The 22,809-nt window shown below is 33.7% G+C and overlaps 1 protein-coding gene across 1 annotated transcript in view; it reads left to right on the forward strand.

The window, feature by feature from the left end:
- LOC126776272 (NGFI-A-binding protein homolog) overlaps positions 1-22,809 on the forward strand; it is a 38,668-nt gene that overhangs the window by 9,564 nt on the left and 6,295 nt on the right. The window contains exon 2 of the mRNA XM_050498603.1: positions 22,124-22,225. Within this exon, the coding sequence (XP_050354560.1) occupies positions 22,124-22,225 (102 nt within the window). The remainder of the gene's footprint in view (positions 1-22,123; positions 22,226-22,809) is intronic.

The raw sequence follows: 22,809 nt of genomic DNA on the forward strand, positions 1-22,809 counted from the left end.
TGATCTGCCTGCTCAGCTATGCACCTGGATTGCCAGCTTCCTACACAAGCGTAGCCTTCGTGTTTTAGTTGATGGTTGCGCTTCACAATTCTATGTAGTGAATGCTGGGGTCCCCCAGAGATCTGTGCTATCTCCCACACTCTTTCTTTTGCATATCAATGATATGCTCTCTCTTGGGAACATAAATTGCTATGCAGACGATAGTACAGTGCATGGTTGATACCACGGACGCGCAGTGGCTGGGCGAGCGGAAATTGAGGAGAGGCGGAAGGATCTTGTCATTGAACTCGATAGGAAATTAGAGCTCATCGCCAAATGGGGCTATGATAATCTTGTTGAGCTTAATGCCAAGAAAACACAGGTATGCGCTCTCACGGCGAAAAAGTCAACATTTTCCCCTCTTCCCTCCCTCTGTGGTACTCCGCTGGTGATGCAAAGCAAAATCGCCATGCTGGGGATTGACGTTCGCTGCGACCTTAGTCCAAGGGATTACATCGAGGCTGTTATAAAAACAGCTTCACGGAAACTCGGAGTTCTGAACAAGGTGCGGCGCTTTTTCACGCCACAACAACTGTGCCTGCTGTACAAAACATAGGTACGGTCTTGCGTGGAATATTGCTCGCACCTTTGGGATGGCTCCGCTAAATACCTACTTGAGGCCTTGGACCGGTTGCAGCGACGTGCCGTACGCATTATTGGCGACGTAAAGGTCACAAACACCCTTGAACCTTTACAATTGCGTCGTAAGATAGCAGCACTGAGCGCTTTCTATCGACTGTATCACGGCGAGTGCTCTGAGGAATTATTCTCTCTAATTCCTGCTTCCCCCTTCCTTCTTAAGTCCACGCGAGCTGGTTCTCGATGTCACCGCCTAACTGTGACATCAATTCCATCGCGAACAAAGAAATTTGGCAACTCCTTTCTTTGTCGCATTTCCAAAAAATGGAATTCCTTACCAGCTCACGTGTTCCCCTCTTACAACCCGGGTTCCTTCAAACGAGGCGTGAAGAGGCATCTTGCGGGCCAGCAAGGCGAAGGCGGCTAGTGCAGAACGTTTTTCCCGTCTGCACTGGCCGTCGTCGCGTTTGAACTCTACTACCACTTACCATCAAGTGGAGTAGAGTCACTTGCCCTCCCGGCGAATATAAAAAAAAAAAAGAATCATGTAAAACAACTGCAATACCCTACTTGGATAACGTATGTTTTGATTTAATTTGATTTGTACTATTATGCTTAGCAGTAATTATTGTTAGTAACTTTTCTTTTCTAATTTTTGCGATGGAAAATCAATAACAAAAACTGGTAAATTTATTTAACGGAATTTGTTTCACTAAGAAGTTTTATTTAAATATTTGACACAGAACTCACCTCACCCTTAAACAAAGTAGGATACGATAATCTACATTTTATGTAGATTGCTTTAAAATTTTTACCCTATATCGCGCGATAGTATTAAAAAGTGTTCTTGTATTTTTTAGATTAAGTAGAATTTATTTATTATTATGACTCTACTTGTCTATGGAACATTTACATACGTATTATTTATCAGACCAATAGCTGTTAGCAGTTCCACATTACTTTGCCTGCGTTTGAATTAAGAAGCTAATTTACTCCGCCAATATCTAACAATTAGCACAGACCTCTTCTATTTAAAGATGGTCATCAGACTATTCGATATACTGTGGGGACATCAACACAATGTATGCGTGTAGGTTTCACGGTGTTTTGTTTCTCGATCTCGAGAGATGAGTTAGTGCAACTTACTGGTAATACGTACGTACTTGTGATCTCGAGCTGACTCAGTGTATCTAGTGTAGTTAGAGGAATAAAGGCTATTTACAAATAATGATAATGTTATTTAAATGTTCACTTACACAAAAAATATTTTTTTTTATAATGGATAGACTGAGCAGCAAATTAGCCATAGACATTAGCACTATAAGATATACTGAATTAAATTCTAAGCATAAGGTTTCTAGTTGTGAGAACAGAGCACAATGTTTCACCAATGTCACGTAGATGGAAAGCGAAATAATCTTGATTGTGCGGTTGAGACCAACTTATTAGTTCTAAATATTTATATATATAATATTGGTATAAGTCAGTCAGTCAGTCAGTCAGGCAGTCAGTCAGTGGGCTTAGCCCTGTCAATCCGCTTTCAACCATGATATCTATGATATTACATCTCTTGTACCTTTTATTTACTGGCTAACTCACCATTTAAACATAATTGGTGATACTATAATGGACGGGCTTGCAAGATTTTCTAATTATATCTTAATAAGGTAGGCCATATTTACTACAATAATTTATTAAGTAAATAATTTATGAAATTAATTTGTTATTTATTAAGAATTGGATCTCAAATTAACTTTTATTACAATCACATAATAAATGCAATAAAATAAAATGTTTTCGCACAAAAGGCGGAATCAAATTTAAACTCAATTATTTTTAAATATTTGGCGTAGAAGCCATTGTTATGTTATATTTGTTTGAATGGTAATAAAGATTTTTTTTAAATATGATATGAAATTTAAAAAGAGAACGGTTAGGCAAAGATGCATCAGTAAACAGTGCAACATAGGTAGTCCAAGTTTTTGTTGAATCTTTTTTCAAGTCTTTTGTACTTCTCGAGTTAGCTTATTTAACAATGGTGTTGTGTGAATATGCAAATCGTATTTAATTGTCTTGCGGTAGCCACGTTTTATTGTTCGTTACACAGTCCGTTCGGATCAGTCGACTCGTTTGAGTGACGCATCTGTCATTTCAAATATTAAAACGTTCCATTTGCCGCGTTCTAAAAAAACGGAAATGATTCAAAACGACTCCCTTTTTATAAAAGCAAGTGAAGATTCAACGATAGGTTTTTAACGGTCTATCGTGAATGTGTAATGTAATATTGAGGAACGAATTTTCAAGTTTTTCAGATATTCGCCATCGATAATGCAAGGCTGAATTTTCATGAGCGCAATATTTATAGGCACAATTATGTCTGGCTTTGCGCCCTCGCCATATACTTCTCATTGATAATAATACAAAAACTGTCGCCGACAGCACAAATATACCTTTATCGAATCGGTATTTTTTTTACCGTTGTTAATTCCACACATAATGGTCGGAGTCAAATGACCGGGCGGCAATAAGAAATCGCGAGAATTTTAGCGATGCCCGCGCAGTCTTTTAAGCGCGTTTTTTGCTGGGACGGGTTCGGACGACGGCGGTTTTCGAAGTTTTTTGCAAAACCCCGATGAAAACCGTAATGGCATTTTATCGTGCATAAGAGCGGGCGGAATCATTAATTATTTATAATAGGCGGCTAGCGCCGAATCGCGACCGCCATGTTAATTTCGTCGGTCGCATCGACAATTTTTCCTCGACGACATTTTCGCGCGCTGTCATTTTAGCATTTTTTTTAACGTCTAGAAACAGAATGTTTAGTTTTTAGTTCTTGCCACAGACAAGCCCGTTTATAAATGTTCTGAAAGTGGGTCGCGTCAATCATAATGAGAATATAATAAATATTATTATATAATATCAAGTTGACTCATGGTTTTATTAAAATTGCAAATTTGTGTGTAATATTATGTTCATTATAATTTTAAATTTGGAACATAGAAGAAACTATAATATAGATTAAAAATTAAAAAGGTAAATATAGGTTGTGATATTGTTGCAGACTGCTGTTTTTGTTGTATTATATCTTTATATTACATAAATAAATTTACAAAAAGTAAACAAAAGTTAATAAGCAATTACAAGTATAGATGGAATATGGTATCGTGAAATGGCAAAACAATGCATTTATTAGATTGATTATAAGAATTATAGCATTTCAAGAATACACTCATCAAAATAGAATATCACCATAAGTCGGTTGTCAACATTTTACGGGTGAATTTGTAGTGAAGTGAGTTCTTACAGAATGACACTGCTGGAAGTAGAATTATATATTAAAGTAATAAATTATCTCAAACTTATAATAAATATGTTAAGCTTAAGGGAGTAAATAATATTATATAATAAAACAAATATTTTATTTCCTTATGATGTTAGATCGTTAACTATCAAATAAAAAAGGCTAAGTCCAGGCCGGTTAAGTGTTCACCAACACCCATATAATGTCTATATATATAATGTCTATATAAGTGTATATATAACATGACATTGTAAGAAATGTTAACGAACCTTGGGAACTAAGATGTTATGTCCCTTGTGCCTGTAATTACACTGGCTCACTCACCCTCCTAACCGGAACACAACAATTCTAGGTACCACTGCTTTGCGATAGAATATCTGATGAGTAGGTTGTACCTACCCAGACTCATCTGCACACAAGCTCACTTGCACAAAGCTCTACCACCAGTAAAACTAGTACCCTTACTAATATTATAAATGCAAATTTTTGTTTGTTTGTTTCGCTTTCACGTCTTAACTACTCAATCGATAAACATCAAGTTTTGAATATACGTTCGTCCGGGGTTCAAGTATTAAATAGCTTATAATGAATGCTTCATATGTCTTATAAGGCTAATCTCGACGTCCTTGGTACGATTCCCGTGTAGGGCGATTAATAAATTATAAGCCTTTTCTGTCGAGAAATTCTGAGTAGCTGGAGTTTAGGTTTATGCTCCCATGCCTCGGATAGCATGTAAAGCCGTTGGCCCTGTGCTTAACTCTTTCCGATCGTCCAATCGTTATATGAGAGTGATTCTGTAGAGACTGCACTAATGTTTGCGCATACACCTGTCACCTGGTGGAAGGGCTCTGTGCAGGCCCGTCTAGGTAGGTATCACCCACTCACCAGATATTCTGCCGCTAAGCAGCAACACTTAGTATTGTTGTGTTCCGGTTTGAAGGGTGAGTGAGCCAGTGTAACTACAGGCACAAGGGACATAACATTTCTGTTCTCAAGGTTGGTGGCGGATTGACGAGGTAAGGAATGGTTATTATTTCTTACCTCACCAATGTCTATGGGCGGTGGTGACCATTTACCATCAGGTGGTTCATTTGTTCGTCCGCCAGCCTATAACATAAAAAAAAACACTACAATTAGTTACTCAGCCTCTATTAAAATATCTGCCGTGAAAATCGGTCAGGATAAGGCATCATCGATTCATCACTTAATTGGATACACATGTACATATGATTAAAGTTAAACAATTGTTGGTTTCCTCACGATTTTTTGCTTCACCGCTGAGCACAAGCAGAATTATAAGTACAATTTAAGCACATGAAACTTTAAAAGTGATTAATTTTGAACCCGCAATCATCGTTTAAGACTCAAGCGTTTTAACCACCGGGCCGTCTCGGTTATACGGATAGGCTAGTCGAACTACAAATCGAACAATCTTATATAGTGAATCAAAAGTGTTTGTTAGACCTACTTAAACGTAGTCCGAATGATTTATCTTATTACTTGTTATATATTTTTAGTTGACTTTATTGCAGTTTAAGAACAAAACGAGTGTGATAAAATATATTGAGCTTGGTGTAAACTTTTAACGGGGACACAGATTATAAATATAAAACTACAACTTTTTACGCAGCTCCCATATGTAGTTTTGCAAAACTCGTAAAGCCCGTTCGGAAACATCGATTTTTTGCGTTATCGATTATATCGATTTTAAAATCACTTATTTTTTTACGGCTGGCAATAAAATGTAAGAAATTATATTAAGTATGTATTTAATGAGGCCGTATGTCTGTCTCCCTTACATTGTCGTTACAACGTCACCTTGTATAAATGACTATAAAAACTTGACATATTATGTAAGGTAATATATATTATTTTTATTAATTTTTAATTTTTCATATCAGATTTTTTTGGCGTTTTCATTTTTTTAAATGTATGTTTTAATGTACAAGGAATCGACATATGTATTTCATAGAGTTTTTAAATATAATAAAAAGTTTTTAAATATAATATAACACGAAATATTAATTACCATGAAGATTGATAATTTCTAATAGTTTGGTCTACATTCAATTATTTAATTACTTAGAACTTAGCAAATTTCTGATTATAATTCATCTCGTGCTTGACGGTGAAGAAAAACATCGTAAGGAAACCTGCATGTGTCTAATTTCATTGAAATTCTGCCACATGTGTATTCTACCAACCCGCATTGGAGCAACGTGGTGGAATAAGCGCCAAACCTTCTCCTCAAAAGGGAGAGAAGGCCTTAGCCCAGCAGTGGGACATTAAAAGGTTGATATTGTATAAGCAAATTTTGCTTCACGGCTGACGTTACTTACCCACTGTACCAACTCGATTCAATAATAAACCAATTCTTAATTCAAAAAAGCATAAAAAACCATTAACCCTTTCTAACGTCCACCCTGATTTGAAGGAATGGCCAAGTCCGATCTAATCTCAATTTGGCAGCTGTCGGGCAGATGTTCCTGCGTTTTGACGGACGACTAAATGAAAAACACAATCGGTCAATGAAATATATACCTTATTCCTGTGATTTAGATTACAATTTCCCTTGTTTTGATATTTTGTAACAGATAATAGTACCTTTGTTACGAATGAAATTGTACAAACAGAAAAGAACTCTTCGTAATTGTTGTAAGATTCAAATCAAGTTAACATATGATTATGTTAAGGTCATCGACCTTACCATAGAGTAAATATTGATATATTGACAGATTGCTTGACTTTTGACAGGTGAAAAGGTTCGATTGATGGGTTGCGAATTTCGATTTTTTTTATAATACATAATTAGCTGGTTGCTGCTTTTTTTCATTTTCCATCAACAACATATTATACAAAAAATTCTAAATGAAAATAAGTTGATTATTTTTATAAAGTTAACTCTTACAATTATTATTTTTAATGCATATTAATTCATTATAGTAGGCAAAAGTAATAATTTTGAAATTTTACTTTATTTCTTTCTAGCGTTTTTGTTTATTCATATAAGTGATTAATATGCGTCAAAACCAGAGAAAGGGTTAACTTTCAATTTCTTGTATTAATTAACGATCTTAACACATGTTTGGACTGTCTGCTTGTCACGCTTTCTATAACCAATGAACTTTAAAATTAGACGTATTCCCTCAACCCTTTGCCACCTGTCGGTTAAAAAACTATTCTAGTGTTAAATTCATTTTTAATTTCTTTGGAAAAGGTACTTGCCATGACCATATAATATTATAATAGAAAGATTTTAATTTATTTATTTAATGTTCATAATTTTAATTTTATTTATTTAAAGTTGTTTTACTATATTGGTTGTAGAAATTAAGGTAACGGCCTGTAAATGTCCCACAGCTGGACTAAGGCCACCTCTTCTATTTTAGAGAAGGCTTGGAGCTTAATCTACCATGTTGCTTCAATTCGGGTTCGTGGATACACAAGTTGCAGAATTTCATTAAAATTAGATCGATGCAGGTTTCCTCACGATGCTTTCTTTCACCACTGAGCACGAGATGAATATTACAAACATCATTTAAGCATATAAAATATTTTACATATGTATGTATATAAAGTTTATAATATAACATTTTAATTTTTTCTATAAGAGTAGTAAATCTAATTATTCAGCGTCATTAGATTGCACATACAGTGAAAAAATATGTTATTGTTATAACGTTATATGATAAGAGAGATTGTAGAAAACAATAAAAAAGTAATTCACATACAGACTAAAAATACTTATAAACGTCAGTTGTTCATCTTCCCACCTTTTTTTGACGTTGACGACCACAGAAGTTTGTTTTATTTCTTTTTAATTGTCATCTAAACTTTTCGGGTGAGGATGCGAGTGTTTTTTCAAACGTTAACTGATTTTAGTGGGCAACGTATCGGAAATAGCATGTGTCTAAGTTCAATCATTCCGATTTTATTGTGCTGTATAATTTGTTTTTACTATTTGATATCCGATTATTTTTTTTTTGAAAAAAAAGGATTTTGTTTTAGTGACAGATTGTATAGATTTAATGCGTATTAAATTGTTACTAAAACCTACCAGTGTAGCATTAAGTAGCCTATAATTATAATATATAATAAACAAATTCGATTTGTAGACATGACTTATTACGTTACCATTACGTATCAACAAAAAAAATGTCTGTCTAACGCTACGTCATCAAGCATTAGTGATAGAACCTAATAATGTTACCAGTTATTATTATCATAAACTATTATCACCATTAATCATTTGCAATTTTTTGAAGATGGCCACCATTCATGCCTGCTCCTTGCTAATTAAAATTGCATGTTAAATAAAAATAGTACAGGATTGATACTTAGAGATAGAGATCATAAGAAATCGACAATACGTAGGTTTAAACTTTTTTTTTATTAAGCAAAATATAATAATAAGTTTTTTAAACAGGTAGGTGGAAGGGCAAATGGGTTATCTGATGGTAAGGTCAGCACCACTCATAGACATTGGCGCTGTTAGAATAATTAACCATTCAACATTGTCAATCCGCCACTAACCTTGGGAACTAAGATGTTGTATCTCTTGTGCCTATAGTTACACTGGTTCACTCATTCTTCAAGCCAGAACACAACAATACTAAGTATCGCTGTTTGGCGTCATAATATCTGATAAGTGGGTGTTACCTAACCAGGGCTTGCACAAAGCCTACGAAGTGTATTATATTATATTTAAAATTTAAAAACAATTTTTAGCTCCAAACATTTTTTTCAAAACGCTTTCGTACCCTTTTCGGTTTTTTATGTCACCTGTAACAGAGGAAGAGGCACCGTGAGGGTAAATAAAAAAAAAATAAAAAAAAATGTTCTAATGATCAACGTGGGAATAAATTGGTATGGAGTTAAAGAGTTTTTATATCTTGGTACGCTAATAGTGTGCGCTGGGAAAAGTTACATTTGTTCTCTCTCTCCCTCTTTTCTCATTACAACGATATCATGTGAGATAAAACATGGATCCAATGCGCGTTGGTGGATTCGCAAATGGTAGGATTTTAACGCAGATTTGCGTTCATGATGATGGTTTTCGGACGTCGGCCAAGGCGGCAATCTCACAGACTGCGCACGAGATATTATAGTATTAAAATATATGCACAACTACAGTGAACTCTCTATTTCTTCATCTTCATAGTCCAAAGGGACGACAACCTGACAGAGTTCAGGCGGTCATGCGTGCTTACCGAGGAACGAGACTGTAAGAACTGCCAATTTCAAAAATACGGATTATCAGACAGGTTGATGAAAAAAAAAAGTAATTATCCGATCTGGGACCTCGAGACCGGCAGCCATTTAAACTAGCCACTAGAGCAACAAGGAAGTTTTTAAAATGTTTAATTCACGACGATAGTTTACATTACGAGCACTTTAAGTTATAAACGGAAATAGAACAATTTGTGTAATTACTATTTCTTATTAATGTTAATTATTACTTACAAAATTCTCCGACTTGAATCTTTTTATTTCCATAAAAACACATTTAAAACATACCATCACGTCATTAAGACAACGCACCTTCAACGTTTGAATCAGATAATACTTTTTATCGGCCCCATTTATTATTCATTCCTCGAGCAATAACTCTTTTTATCAAGACAAATGTCCACTCGCGACCCCATTTTAATGTTTTTTATACTACCTCCCTATGTTCCTCTTTTTCTCTATGGTCATATTTAATGTTCTCACGGAAGAGGCTGAATGTGGGCTGAATGGACTATCACATGACTTTAAGAAAAAAAAAAACACGGAAGGGTTGCCAGTAGTGAAATTATTAGTTTGTTTATAAGGTGCAGTCTGTGGGAATAAATGACCCCTGTTTATTTATGATTTTTTAACATCCGGGAAGATGTTTAAACGGTTTTAATGAGAGGATATGGACGGACAAAAAGTATCCACATGGACTGGACCATCATGTTCGGATAATTGTTACAGTATTATTTTAATAAGACTCCTTAAACGCTCATATTTTAACGTACAAGTTTTATGTATCCAAAGTTAGCGACTAATCGCTGTCTAACAAGCTTATAACAGAAACTACGTTTTGTTAAATTAGTTTTATATTTTTATGATATTTTTTATAATACTCCACCTACGGAAGGACTAAAAGATTATCTGATGGTAAGTGGCCATTACCGCTTATAGACATTGGCGCTGTAAGCAATATTAACTATTCCTTACATCGCCGATGCGCCAACAATAACTTGGTAAATAAGATGTTATGTCCCTTGTCGTTATACTTACGCTTACTCACACATTAAACTGGAAGACAACAATACTAAGTATTTCTGTTTAACTGCGGAATATATAATAACCGAGATGGTTCTGCACAAAGTACTATTAATAAGTACCTAAATATACCTAATTAAATGAGTTATTGCTTGAGTGATAAGACCGCCCTTGCACGCATCATGTTGAGGTCCACAATTTTTTTTATATAACATCGCTTATCTTGAACTTTTGTTTTTCTTTTTTTTTTTTACTTGTGTTTGTCCTTTCTTTTTTCGTTGTAAGTGTGTAATAAAGTTATTTAATAATAATAATAATTTAAATGAGTTATTAGTTATTTCTTTATTTTACTTTAAAATGTGTGTAACCATAATATACGTAATAAATTTATTTAATCGCATTATTGTACGTACAATGTGTAAAGGTAGACAATCAATAGATAATAAATGAATAAACGTATTTTATGTAATGCATAATTGAAAAAAAACTAATAAATCATTATACATTACACTTATATCGTAACATGAAGCGCGTTTCGGAGAATGTTTTAATATATACTTTAATTATATAATTAATTGCGGTTTGCAGTTAAATCCACTTCAAATTTAGACTTTTCACGTGACAAGCGTAAATATCTTGTTTATAATATTTTTATTTTATTTTCCGTTCGCTTTTAAGAAAAGTATACACTCGCTTGATTATGTAATCTAATAAATTATTATATAACAAACAAACATTAGTATTATCGAGTTTTTTGAAGTTTAATATTGAGGTCGAATTTAAAAGCAAAACGTTTCTGATGTCAATTAGTGTCTTTAATTAGACTTTTTTTTTTATAGAATAGGAAGGAGGACGAGCATATGGGCCACCTGATGGTAAGTGGTCACCAAACGCCCTTAGACATTGGCATTGTAAGAAATGTCAACCATCGCTTACATAGCCAATGCGCCACCAACCTTGGGAACTATGATTTTATGTCCCTTGTGCCTGTAATTACACTGGCTCACTCACCCTTCAAACCGGAACACAACAATACCAAGTACTGCTGTTTTGCGATAGAATATCTGATGAGTGGGTGGTACTTACCCAGACGAGCTTCCACAAATCTTATTAGGTTAAATTGTTGAAAATATAAAAGAAAACTTTCAATAGGGCATTTCTATAATGTCAGTGTGTCGAGTGTGGACGGTAAGCAAACATTTGGTTAAACAGTTCACGAAGCTAACCCTTCTTTCCGAGTCCTTATGACAGATGGCTGTGTAATAGTGGCTAGGGTTGCCATGTGGTTGTAAATTTTCTTTCCGATTCAAATTTTTTTTTTAAATTAATTTTAAGCATATCTGAATAAATCAAGTATGTGTTTATTACTTAGTTTTTTATTTATACTTTTTTTTATAAATAATAACAATATATATATATATTATACTTTACTAAAGACTCTAAAATACATTAAAAATGAAAGTATGTATACTTGGATGTTTGGTACTCAATCACGCAAAAAATCTTTGTATATAAAATTTTGCTTTGGTATAAATTAAATTGGCTATTTACTTTACTTTACTTCTGCCGGTTTACTTTATTAGTTTATGATTTTACTTTACATTTATATTTAAAACAAAAAACAGTAATATTAAAAAGGTGATTACCCTCAACCCTAGTATCTTGACACATTTACCTCACCGCTGAGGGGTGGTCAGGGTTCCGCATAAATGATATCGACGGGTTTTTTTCACTAAAGTTTAAAAAAAAACGTGTTACTTAGGTGAGGTGCTAACTACGATGCCCTGCGGCTTCAGGGTATCAATTAGAATGGTTTTAAAATGAAAACATGTGTTAAATGAAGTGGCGCCTCGGGGTAAGGTCGTTTTTATTAATTACGTTTCTAAAATAGTTTTACTAAAGAAAGTGTAATTAAATATTAGATTACGTACTAACCATGCTAATATATTATATAATTTTTAGGTTACGTTGGTCTATATGGTGGTTGGCTATATATATATGGCTATGGTCCTGAGCCGATGAAAAGTTAGTAAGTTTTCCGTCGAAGAATTCTCAGTAGCAACCCGGAGTCTGGAAGTTTGAAGTGTGTACCTGTGGTCCTGCGCCTGAACTCTTTTGTCGTGTCAGATTTGCCGTACCATCCGATTATGAGAGTGGTACAAAGTTTGCGCACACATTTATGTACTACATATAATATGTTCCGAGCAGTGGTTAGAGACCGAGCCATTATTTAAGCCATTAACCCTATATTGAGGCTATACTCAATACGGAATCATTATAATTACAGACCAAGGAGTATTTTATATTTGTTACAGTACCAAGGTATTTTGGCTGACGAGACCACTACCTTTCGTACATATCTGTCTATTAAAAAAAACGCCTTACACTTTTAACGCAACTTATTTAACTCGTGTTGTGTTGAATTCGTTATTTGTTTTTGCTTACAAAACTGCGTAATCCTCTTACAATTTCGTAGTGTTGTAAAAAAAAAATATTTTAAATTATTCAGGTTTTTTATCCCATATTCGGTCTAACTAAAGCCATAGAATTTCAATTTAAGGCGAAACGTGTATTGAAATTGAGCGGTCCAGCTAAATGCAATTAAAAGCGCGCACACGGAATGTTATAAAAAATTATAATGTTAAATAGCTTGTAAAAACTAATTTAAGTTATGTATATATTGGAATTTGAGTTTCGTTGTCGAGTGTTCGTTTAGAACAATTTATTAAATGTTTGTAAATAATGTAGAGCGAGATGGCGCAGTGGTAAGAACACATTAACCGATGATTCTGAGTTCGTACACGGGAAAAAAATCAGTAATGCACTTTGCAGACCCACAGACTATATATCATTCGGGCACACTCACATAGATTCAATACATTATTGTAACATAAATAAACTTGCACTTAATTAGGCGAAGAGCGTGGAAGTAACTCGTCTTGTATTTTTCCTTCCTACATTATAGCAAGTTTGTTTATGCTTAAATTATTTGCACTCTCAACGTTGTTGGCTTTATTTTCATAACGACGATAATTTTAAATAAGTATTGGAGATTTGTCAGAGTCGGTCATGACAATTTGTTAGTAGAATTTGTCCCCAGATTGCTACTAATAAGAATTCCTAGGTTTGGTTTTTTTTCTTATAACTTATATCGTATGTCATGTATGTTCACTGGTGGTAGAGCTTTGTGCAAGCTCGTATGGGTAACACCCACTAATCAGATATTCTACCGCAAAACAGCAGTACTCGGTATTGTTCTGTTCCGGTTTGAAGGGTGAGTGAGCCAGTGTAATTACAGGCACAAGGGACATAACATCTTAGTTCCCAAGGTTGGTGGCGCATTGGTAATGTAAGCGATGGTTAACATTTCTTACAATGCCAGTGTCAGGGTGTTGGTGACCACTTATCATCAGGTGGCCCATATGCTCGTCCGCCTTCCTATTCTATAAAAAAAAATGTCGTTCCATCGGAAAAGCTAACAAAATCGGCGAAGAGAAGATTCTTTTGTAGGTCATGTTAATCGAGATATTTGATTATAGATATAGGATATATAGTCTACGAAAGGGTCCGCTAACAAAAACTCGGTTTTTTGTCGGAGATTCGGGATGAACTTACGATTTTCATATAGGGTTGACAAGGTAATCACATCAATAAAAATGTATTAAATATTTCTCTATACAAATTAAATGAAATAAATTTATTTAAGAAGGTTAAACTAAGCGTAGAATTACAGATAAATAAGAAAATACATTACGTATAATAAAAAATATTATATTAAAAAAAGGAAATAATTTATTATCTATGGTTAATAGTAACGTTTTTATGGTTTAATGTCAATCTAATTGTTAGAATTTAAAATATTCAAAATGATAACTTTAAAAGTCACAGCCCTAAGGTTGCGAGCGGGAAGCGAATGAGGACAAGTACCAATATGGGTCGTGGGTTTTTGCCGAACTAGCTGACATTAGCGGTCACTTTGTTGAATATTAAAGTTCATTATATATTAGGTTTATTAATTAAATGTATCATAAGAAAATTACATAAATATTAGCAATATTTATATATTGTTAAGGTGGCTTCTCACTGTGCGAAATTTTGCGGATTATTTACGCGCGGTCGATGACCACGGACAACCACGCACCGCACTGAGGCGACGGTACGCGTCGGTCTGTGATGGTCTTGAGATTTGAAGCCATTTTGTCATTCAAAAATGCAATGTAAAAGTTAAGTTCTTTCACCGCAACTTTGAAGTTTAGTCTGTTATTATAAAACAGGTATCCATTGAATTGATCCATTACATTTTTCTATAGGAAATTGCGAAAAAGCATATGCTTCGTAAGCCTTTGCCCCAGCCATGGGTTATATTTAATTATTAATGACTAAACTTTAAAAAGAGCTACAGATAAATATATACTTTTAAGTAAATATATTATTATTTGTGTTTACTATTTATAAATAGAAACTAGAGTATTTTTAATCATAATTACAACCTATAAAAAAACCTTGCATATGTCCGTCAAAACGCCGTCAAATGCTATAATTTCTTTATTATATTTGATTAACCCTTCAAATACGAACGATACGTAATTTAAAAACAGATGCAGCACAGATTAATTACTAGAAAAGGTATTCACCTGCCTGATCACTTTCCATAGATAAAAAATAATTTTTTTTTCCTACAACGCCGAAGTTTTTTTCCAATTACGTATGTAAATCGACCAGTCATTGTCTTTGGTAAAAAATACGACGGAAGTTGACTTGTAGACGGATTGTCTTAGTCAACTTTTTTATTTTAGTATTAAAAAGAATATTTTTATTAGAAATATTTAATTATTTTCAGAACATTTGCTCTGAATAACAAAAAAAAACATTTATATTGATATCTTATATGATTACGAAACAAATGAAAAACACATAAAATTCAATTTTAAGGTTATTTTTTTCTAGCTCTTAAGCTTGAATACGTTAAATTATTAGGAATTAGTGCTTTTTATGCATATTATCGGAATTAATATTATATATAGAATCCCTGATTTTGAATCTGTGTCCCAATGTCACGTAAACAATACATTGTTTTTGTAATTGATCTATTCACATTATAATACCTACCATACCTACCATTCACATATAATACCATTATGCTACCTATTTACGTAAACTTTTCATTGCGGCACTACGGCACACACATTATAAAACAAAGTCCCTCCGCTCCCCCGGAGAGCAACCAATGCAGATTGCATTTGAGCAGCGTGGTGGAGTAAACTCCAAACCTGCTCCTCAAGAGGCCTTAGCGCAGCAGTGGGACATCAACAGGCTGTTACTTTACTTCATATACGTTATTACGTTGGACAGTGACTGGCTCGTTGGTCTAGTGGCTTGATCTAAGGCCGCAGACCCGGAGGTCTTGTGTTCAATTCCCAGGTCGGGCCACTAAAAAGTTGTTGGGTTTTTCTGACAGTAAATTCGCAGTAGCAGCCCGGAGTCTGGAAGTTGGAAATGTGTATACTCCCATGCCTCGGAAAGCACGTAAAGCCGTTGGTCCTGCGCCTGAACTCTTTCCGTTCGTGACGGATTGCCGTCCCATCGGATTATGAGAGTTAGGGAATAGAGAGTGCACTTGTGTTTGCGCACACACTTGTGCAATATAATATCTCCTGCGTAGTTGGCCACGGCGGCCACGGCGCGACCGTGTGACCGAAATCGGTCTGGAGGACATTATTATTTATTACTTATTACGTTATTTTTACTTTTATTAACAAACTGTTCTACCTATAAACTTGTATGAATTATATTGTGACTTACTTAAATAATTATTTGTTTAAATTAAAATTCGTGCCCATAAAAAATTTCATCCCCTTATTTGCTTCCTTAGGGGGACCAAATGGGAAGTATTAAATAATTTTCCATATGTGTTTATAAATTAGGCAAAAATAAAATCCATCCGAATCGAGAACCTCCTCCTTTTTTTAAAGTCGGTTAAAAAATTATTCAGCATCAAACATTCTAAGACACGATCTTCGCACGGAAGGCAAGTACACAACTTAAAAAAAAAGTCGTTAGTGACATTCATTCTATTAATATTCAAACCCAAAGATGCTATTGCGCATATCAATCACAACGCAAACGCGAAAAAATAGCTAATCGGATGCGCGCGCACATCCCGCCATCTTTGTCTATCTGTCATTAGCGCTTTTTTTACTCTGGGAACCGTTCTTTTTGTCTGTAAGCGAACTTATTCAAATTTCGAACGCGACAATGGCGTGTTTTTGTTTATCATCTAGAGAAATTTTATTATCTGTTGAATTTATTCAAGTTGCAGGTAAGAGGGGTATCGAACGCCGTCTCGGGTACTAATTATAGTCGTATATTTCGGATTAGATTAGGCGTATTTTTCGCACGATTTGAATCATGTTACACGTGTTTATAGTCTGTGGTAACGAGACAGCTAATTATATAGCGCAAGAAGTTTTTTTAATGTTTTGCTTTTTGTTAGTATGCTAATGGAAACTGTTTTAAATGCACCAGCTATAATTATTTGTGTTTGTTTGTATTCTATTTACTTCACAAATAAACGAATCTCAAGAAACGAGTTTATTTTTTTTAAATAAATTTACAAGGATTTAAAAAATTCAGACTAAAGTTTTTTAGGCAGAGTAGCAAATTAGTCTGATGGTAAGTGGTCACCACCGGCCACAACTGCCATAGATATTGGCACTGTATTATCGTATAACCATCCCTTATATTGTAAATGCGTCATCAACCTTGTGAACTAAGTTTCTATTTCCCTTGAGGCGTAGTCACACTGGCTCACTCACCATTCAAACCGGAACAACACGACTGGATTGCTGTTTGGCGGTACGAATAAGTAATGAATGGGCTTGCACAGCCTGTTTTTTTATTCTTATAATTAATTATAAAAAAATTAAAATTTCAGGGAAAATTTACTTTTATTATAGTTTCTTTATATCAAAAATATATGGTAATGAAAAAAATTGATTTTCATGGACGTTGTCAATCATTTAACAGTATTTAATTAAAATATGTCCATTATTTGGTTAGAAAAAATAACCTTTGAGTGAGCCGGTGCTTTATGTTTGAGTTTTCAAAATCATTAGCATTTATTAAATGAAATTGTCATTTTATAAAATAAAAAAATATATCGAAACCATTATGAGCCGAACAATTCAAACACACAGCCTTTGTATTTGCAGCCATGAAGCCATTGAAAGAAGAAGACACATCATTGTTTAACTAATAACTCGCTGAACAATGTTTATAAGTGAGGCCGTAATACCAGAATATTATTATTATTTTTTATAGAATAGGAAGGCGGACGAGCATATGGGCCACCTGATGCTAAGTGGTCACCAAACGCCCTTAGACATTGGCATTGTAAGAAATGTTAACCATAGCTTACATCACCAATGCGCCACCAACCTTGGGAACTAAGATGTTATGTCCCTTGTGCCTGTAATTACACTGGCTCACTCACCCTTTAAACCGGAACACAACAATACCAAGTACTGCTGTTTTGCGGTAGAATATCTGATGAGTGGGTGGTACCTACCTAGACGAGCTTGCACAAAGCTCTACCACCAGTAAAATATTAATAATATAAATATATTAAATATATATATAAAAAAATTATAATATATATATAAAAAATATATTTAAAAAAAATATAAAAATTTTCTGAAATAATTAAATGCAGAAAATTCAAAATTGTAGTAGTTCAATTTAAAAAAAAATGTTATCATGGGTGTCATGTACCGTAACCGTAACAGCCTGTGAATGTCCCACTGCTGGGCTAAAGGCCTCCTCTCCTCTTTTTGAGGAGAAGGTTTGGAGCTTATTCCACCACGCTGCTCCAATGCGGGTTGGTAGAATTCACATGTGGCAGAATTTCAGTGAAATTAGACACATGCAGGTTTCCTCACGATGTTTTCCTTCACCGTAAAGCACGAGATGAATTATAATCACAAATTAAGCACATGAAAATTCAGTGGTGCTTGCCCGGGTTTGAACCCACGATCATCGGTTAAGATTCACGCGTTCTTACCACAGGGCCATCTCGGCTTTTGGGTGTCATGTAATATGTTTATAATTAAAAAATAATAATAGTCTATAAATGTCCCACTAATGGGCTCCTATCCTTGTGAGGAGAAAGTTTGGATTTTATTCCACCACGCTGCTCTAATGCGGTTCGGTGGACATGTGGCAGAAATTCAGTGAAATTAGACACATGTAGGCTTTCCTTCACCGCCGAACATGAGATGAATTATAAAAACATATTAGCATTTATAACAGAAAATTCAGTAGCAGTCACTATTGCCGCTATTTTTAATTAATTTATTATAATTGATCATGTAACATGAAAAAAATATCGTGACACGATGGATAGGATATATATATATATATATATATATATATATATATATATATATATATATATGTGTGTTTGTGTGTGTTTTCTAGTACGACAGAACATCCAGTCGATTGTCAAGTATAGCTTTACCCCTGTCTATGCATATTTAATTAAAAAATATTAATATGCATGAAGCAAGTTTTTTAATCTGCATCTTTTAATTATAGATATAAAAGTTACATACATATTTTTTTAAACTGGTAACAAAAACTTGATACATTCACTTCGTTTATTATATCGTACTGTTGCAATGGGAAATAATTTAAGCGGTAAAAACCGAACAAAGGTAAAAACGCACAGATGATGGAGAAATATGGGAACACCTGACTTTAATTTACATTACCAGCCGATGTTAATGAATATTTTTCAAGTAACAATGCTTCTATAAAAATATTTTGTAGTATTCGTAATTTGGGAGTTTTAACAAAAGCCGAGATGACTATGTGGTTAGATTACGTGTATCGGGTTCAAATCTGGGCAAGGACAGAATGGCTTATAATATTAATCTCGTACTCGACGGTGATGGAAACCATAAATGGAGTAGCGTGGTGGAATAAGCTTCAATCTTTCTTAAGAGGAAGAGTCATTTGCCTAACATTGGGAAACCTATAGAAAGTACATACCTATAGAAAGAAAATACATTACGTACATGAGACAGAAAAGTAAAAAATCATATATTTTTTACAACTAATAAACATTAATAATAATACAAAAGCTTATCTTGTAATATATTAATAAGGTAATTTTACACCAATTGTTTATATGTAATATTATTAAAATTCTTATAATAGCAGATGTTAAAGTTATAAAATTAAAAATAATTAAAAATTTAAATTCAGAAAAAAACTTTAATTCTTATAAAAAAACTCTATGGTGCAATAATCACACAGTTATTTCAAACAAATATTCTCAAGATAAAAACTGTCCAAAAAACTACACAGTATCGTGAGACTTGAATAAAATTAAGAAATATAATTTAAATCATTACTGAACGTGTTACGTGACCAATTTAAAAAAAAAAGATTAAAAAAAAAACAATAGACGAGCCATGTGGTCGTCCCAACCCCATCGGTTCGGATTGAAATTTGCATACTCCGAGATAGTGGCGATTTTTTATGCACACAAAGATTATGCAAATACGTTTTTTGGACACTACAGTGAGACTTTTTTTTAAAGAAAGTTTTTAAGAACTACTATCGTCATAAAAACTATGAACAATTACGTTTTTTAGGTCTGTGAATTTTCTACGAGATCTTTTTTTTGTCTAAATTTATGCTAAATAACTTTTTCTATTTGTCTGTTGCATTTAAGAAAAGGGTTAATATCATGTTAATAATACTTGAATACTTTTTACGTGACATTTATTATTATTATGAAATTATAGTAATCTAATACCTACTCTTAGAAGAACTTACTTTATACTCGATTTTCACTCCTATATCTTGATAACCAATTACGGTGATACGTTTTGATACATGTATGATTTTAGTATTATAATTATTCCAGTCAATGACGCATATACTTTACCACATTTCCCGACCGTTTTCTGCGACTGAGTTTCGACTTTGATTTAACAGAAAAGCTCTTTTCGAAACATACATTGTTTTTTTTGTGTTATAGTTAGGCGTACGGGCAAATGGACCACCTGATGTTAAATGGTCTCCACCGCCCATTTGCGGTGTAAGATGTATTAACCATTCCTTACATCGCCAATGCGCCACCAACCTTGTTAACGAAGATGTTATGTCCTCATCTTTCAAACCGGAACGCAAGAATACTTAGTACTGCTGCTTAGCGGTAGAATATTTGATTAGTGGGTGGTACCTACCCAGACGGGCTTGCACAAAGCCCTACCGCCTAGTAATGTTTAAATTAATAAAATAAAGCCACATTTAAACTATATATTATAGCTTATTTTTTTATTTAAAAATCATATTACATAATATATATGTAAACAGGTGTTAAATATATATTACATAATATATATGTAAACAGGTGTTAATTATTATTTTTAAATAAAAAAAAATTATTACATTTTTTATATTTTCGAATATTTATTTTTATAAAATTCATATGTTATTTTATAAACAATATAAATTAAATATAAATTTTGAAAAAATATTTTAAATGTCGTTAACATTCGAAACATAAATGCTTTATGCAGTAATACATAAGAGTCTTAAATAAACAATATAAGCCGACAATTTTGTCGTAATTTTTTTTCTACGCTATTACCTGCCTGGGGTGGAGTTAAATTCGACCCGACGTTTTTTTCCATTATAAAAACCAATAGTGCACGTCAAACGCGTTAAGGGTGGCAACTATTTTTTTTCTATGTGGCAACATGGATCGATATTTTTCCCGCGCAACGACAGCATTGGCGGGTCGAACACAACCCGTTTGCTCAACAAAGGGGCCCTTTATGTAAAAATTTTATTCATCTATTTTTTCGTCCGGTGACGGTTGAACCAATTCTTTTGGTAATAGCAGGGGTTGTTTTAAAGAGGGTTGTTTTTTGTGCGGACGTCTCCTCACGCGATTTGGGAACGAAATTACTCAGCGCACGCACTGTCTGGTTGAACTGTTGAATGTTTTGGATTATCGACGGATTTGATAACTTTATCCGTTTGGTTACTTAAACTTTCTTGACAATTGTTATATACTAACTATAAAATATATAATAAAATTAAAAATATAGTTTATTTAAGTAGATTCTTACGAGCACTTTTTAAATCATTTCAACGTCTATCTTCTACATATATATATAAAAGAATAACTGACTGACATATCAATATACGCCCAAACAACTGGGGCTACTATGAAAATTTGTATAAATTTAACCCCTTTAAGTGATAAAGAAGATAAAAGTTTGGAAAATAAAACATTTTATGAAGAAATATATTCAGCAATTCTGAATTACGAGGAGAAGCCGTGGGTGGCCGCTAGTATTAAATATAATCAAAGCTACCACATAAACTACGAAACTAATAATCTATTTTTGAAGTCGAAGAATTTGTGAAGACTTGCATCCGACAAGCATAAGAGTAATTATAAATTCACATTAAGCACATAAAAATTCAGTGGTGCTTGCCCGGGTTTGAACCCACGATCATCGGTTAAGATTCACGCGTTCTAAACACTACGCCATCTCGGCTTAAAACTTATATTAATATTTTAAATTTGTGTTCCTATGTAATATATTTGTCGGAAAAGAGTAGATTCTCCTACTCGAAACTCGTACCGAGTTTCTTTTCGGTTCTTTTCTGTAGAATCTACATTCAGAAGTGATGAAATATAATAATGAGTGAGCCAGTGTAACTACAGGCACAACGGACATTACATCTTAGTTCTCAAGGTTATTTGAGAGTTCATTTGTCCGTTTGCCTTTCAATTTTGTATAAAAAATCATTCAATAGGTACCTGCCATAGATGCATATCAAAAATATGAATTTTTGATCACACGCGTTCAAACCTATGAGCTAATTTAAATAAAAAATTGATTTATTGATTAAAACTCTTGATTTCAGTGGTAGTGACGTCAGCCCCAGCCAACGAAGCCGAACTACAGCTGTACCGAGTGATGCAACGTGCCAGTCTCCTGGCATACTACGACACGCTTCTCGAAATGGGTCAGTAATTGCTATCTATATTTACAAATGATTCGGGACTATTTACGATTAGTTGGATCTCGATAAAAATTTGTACAAATGCAATTAACGTAAGTGTAATTAAACCCTTTAAAGTGAGTGATGTCTAATGAGCGTATATATAATAATATATTTTATTATCTATATAAATAAATGCATGTTGGTCTGTATGAGAATAATAGAATTCGATAATGTATGACTAACTGCAAGAAAGTTGGATTTATTTTTAGGATGAAGTTTTGAGCCACTTTTTTGTAACTTGAGGCTGGATAGCGGTACCGCATATGTACTTAGATACCATTCAAACGTTTTCAGGACAAATAGGATAAGACTTGCTCGCATAACGGCCAATATTTCATTACTGCCGCTTCGTACCCATGTATCAACTCCAAGATTAATATCTTACCACTAAGCCTTTGTGTTATATTCTAAATTGAAATAAATTTGGACCATAAATATATGTACTTATTTATATATGTTATTGACAAACAAAATAAAATCTACATAAGTTTATCGTAGCATCGCTATCGTCCATCTCTTTGACAAAATTTTACATTTATTGTGTG

This window comes from Nymphalis io, chromosome 20, assembly GCF_905147045.1.
Source record: "Nymphalis io chromosome 20, ilAglIoxx1.1, whole genome shotgun sequence".
Lineage (NCBI taxonomy): Eukaryota > Metazoa > Arthropoda > Insecta > Lepidoptera > Nymphalidae > Nymphalis > Nymphalis io.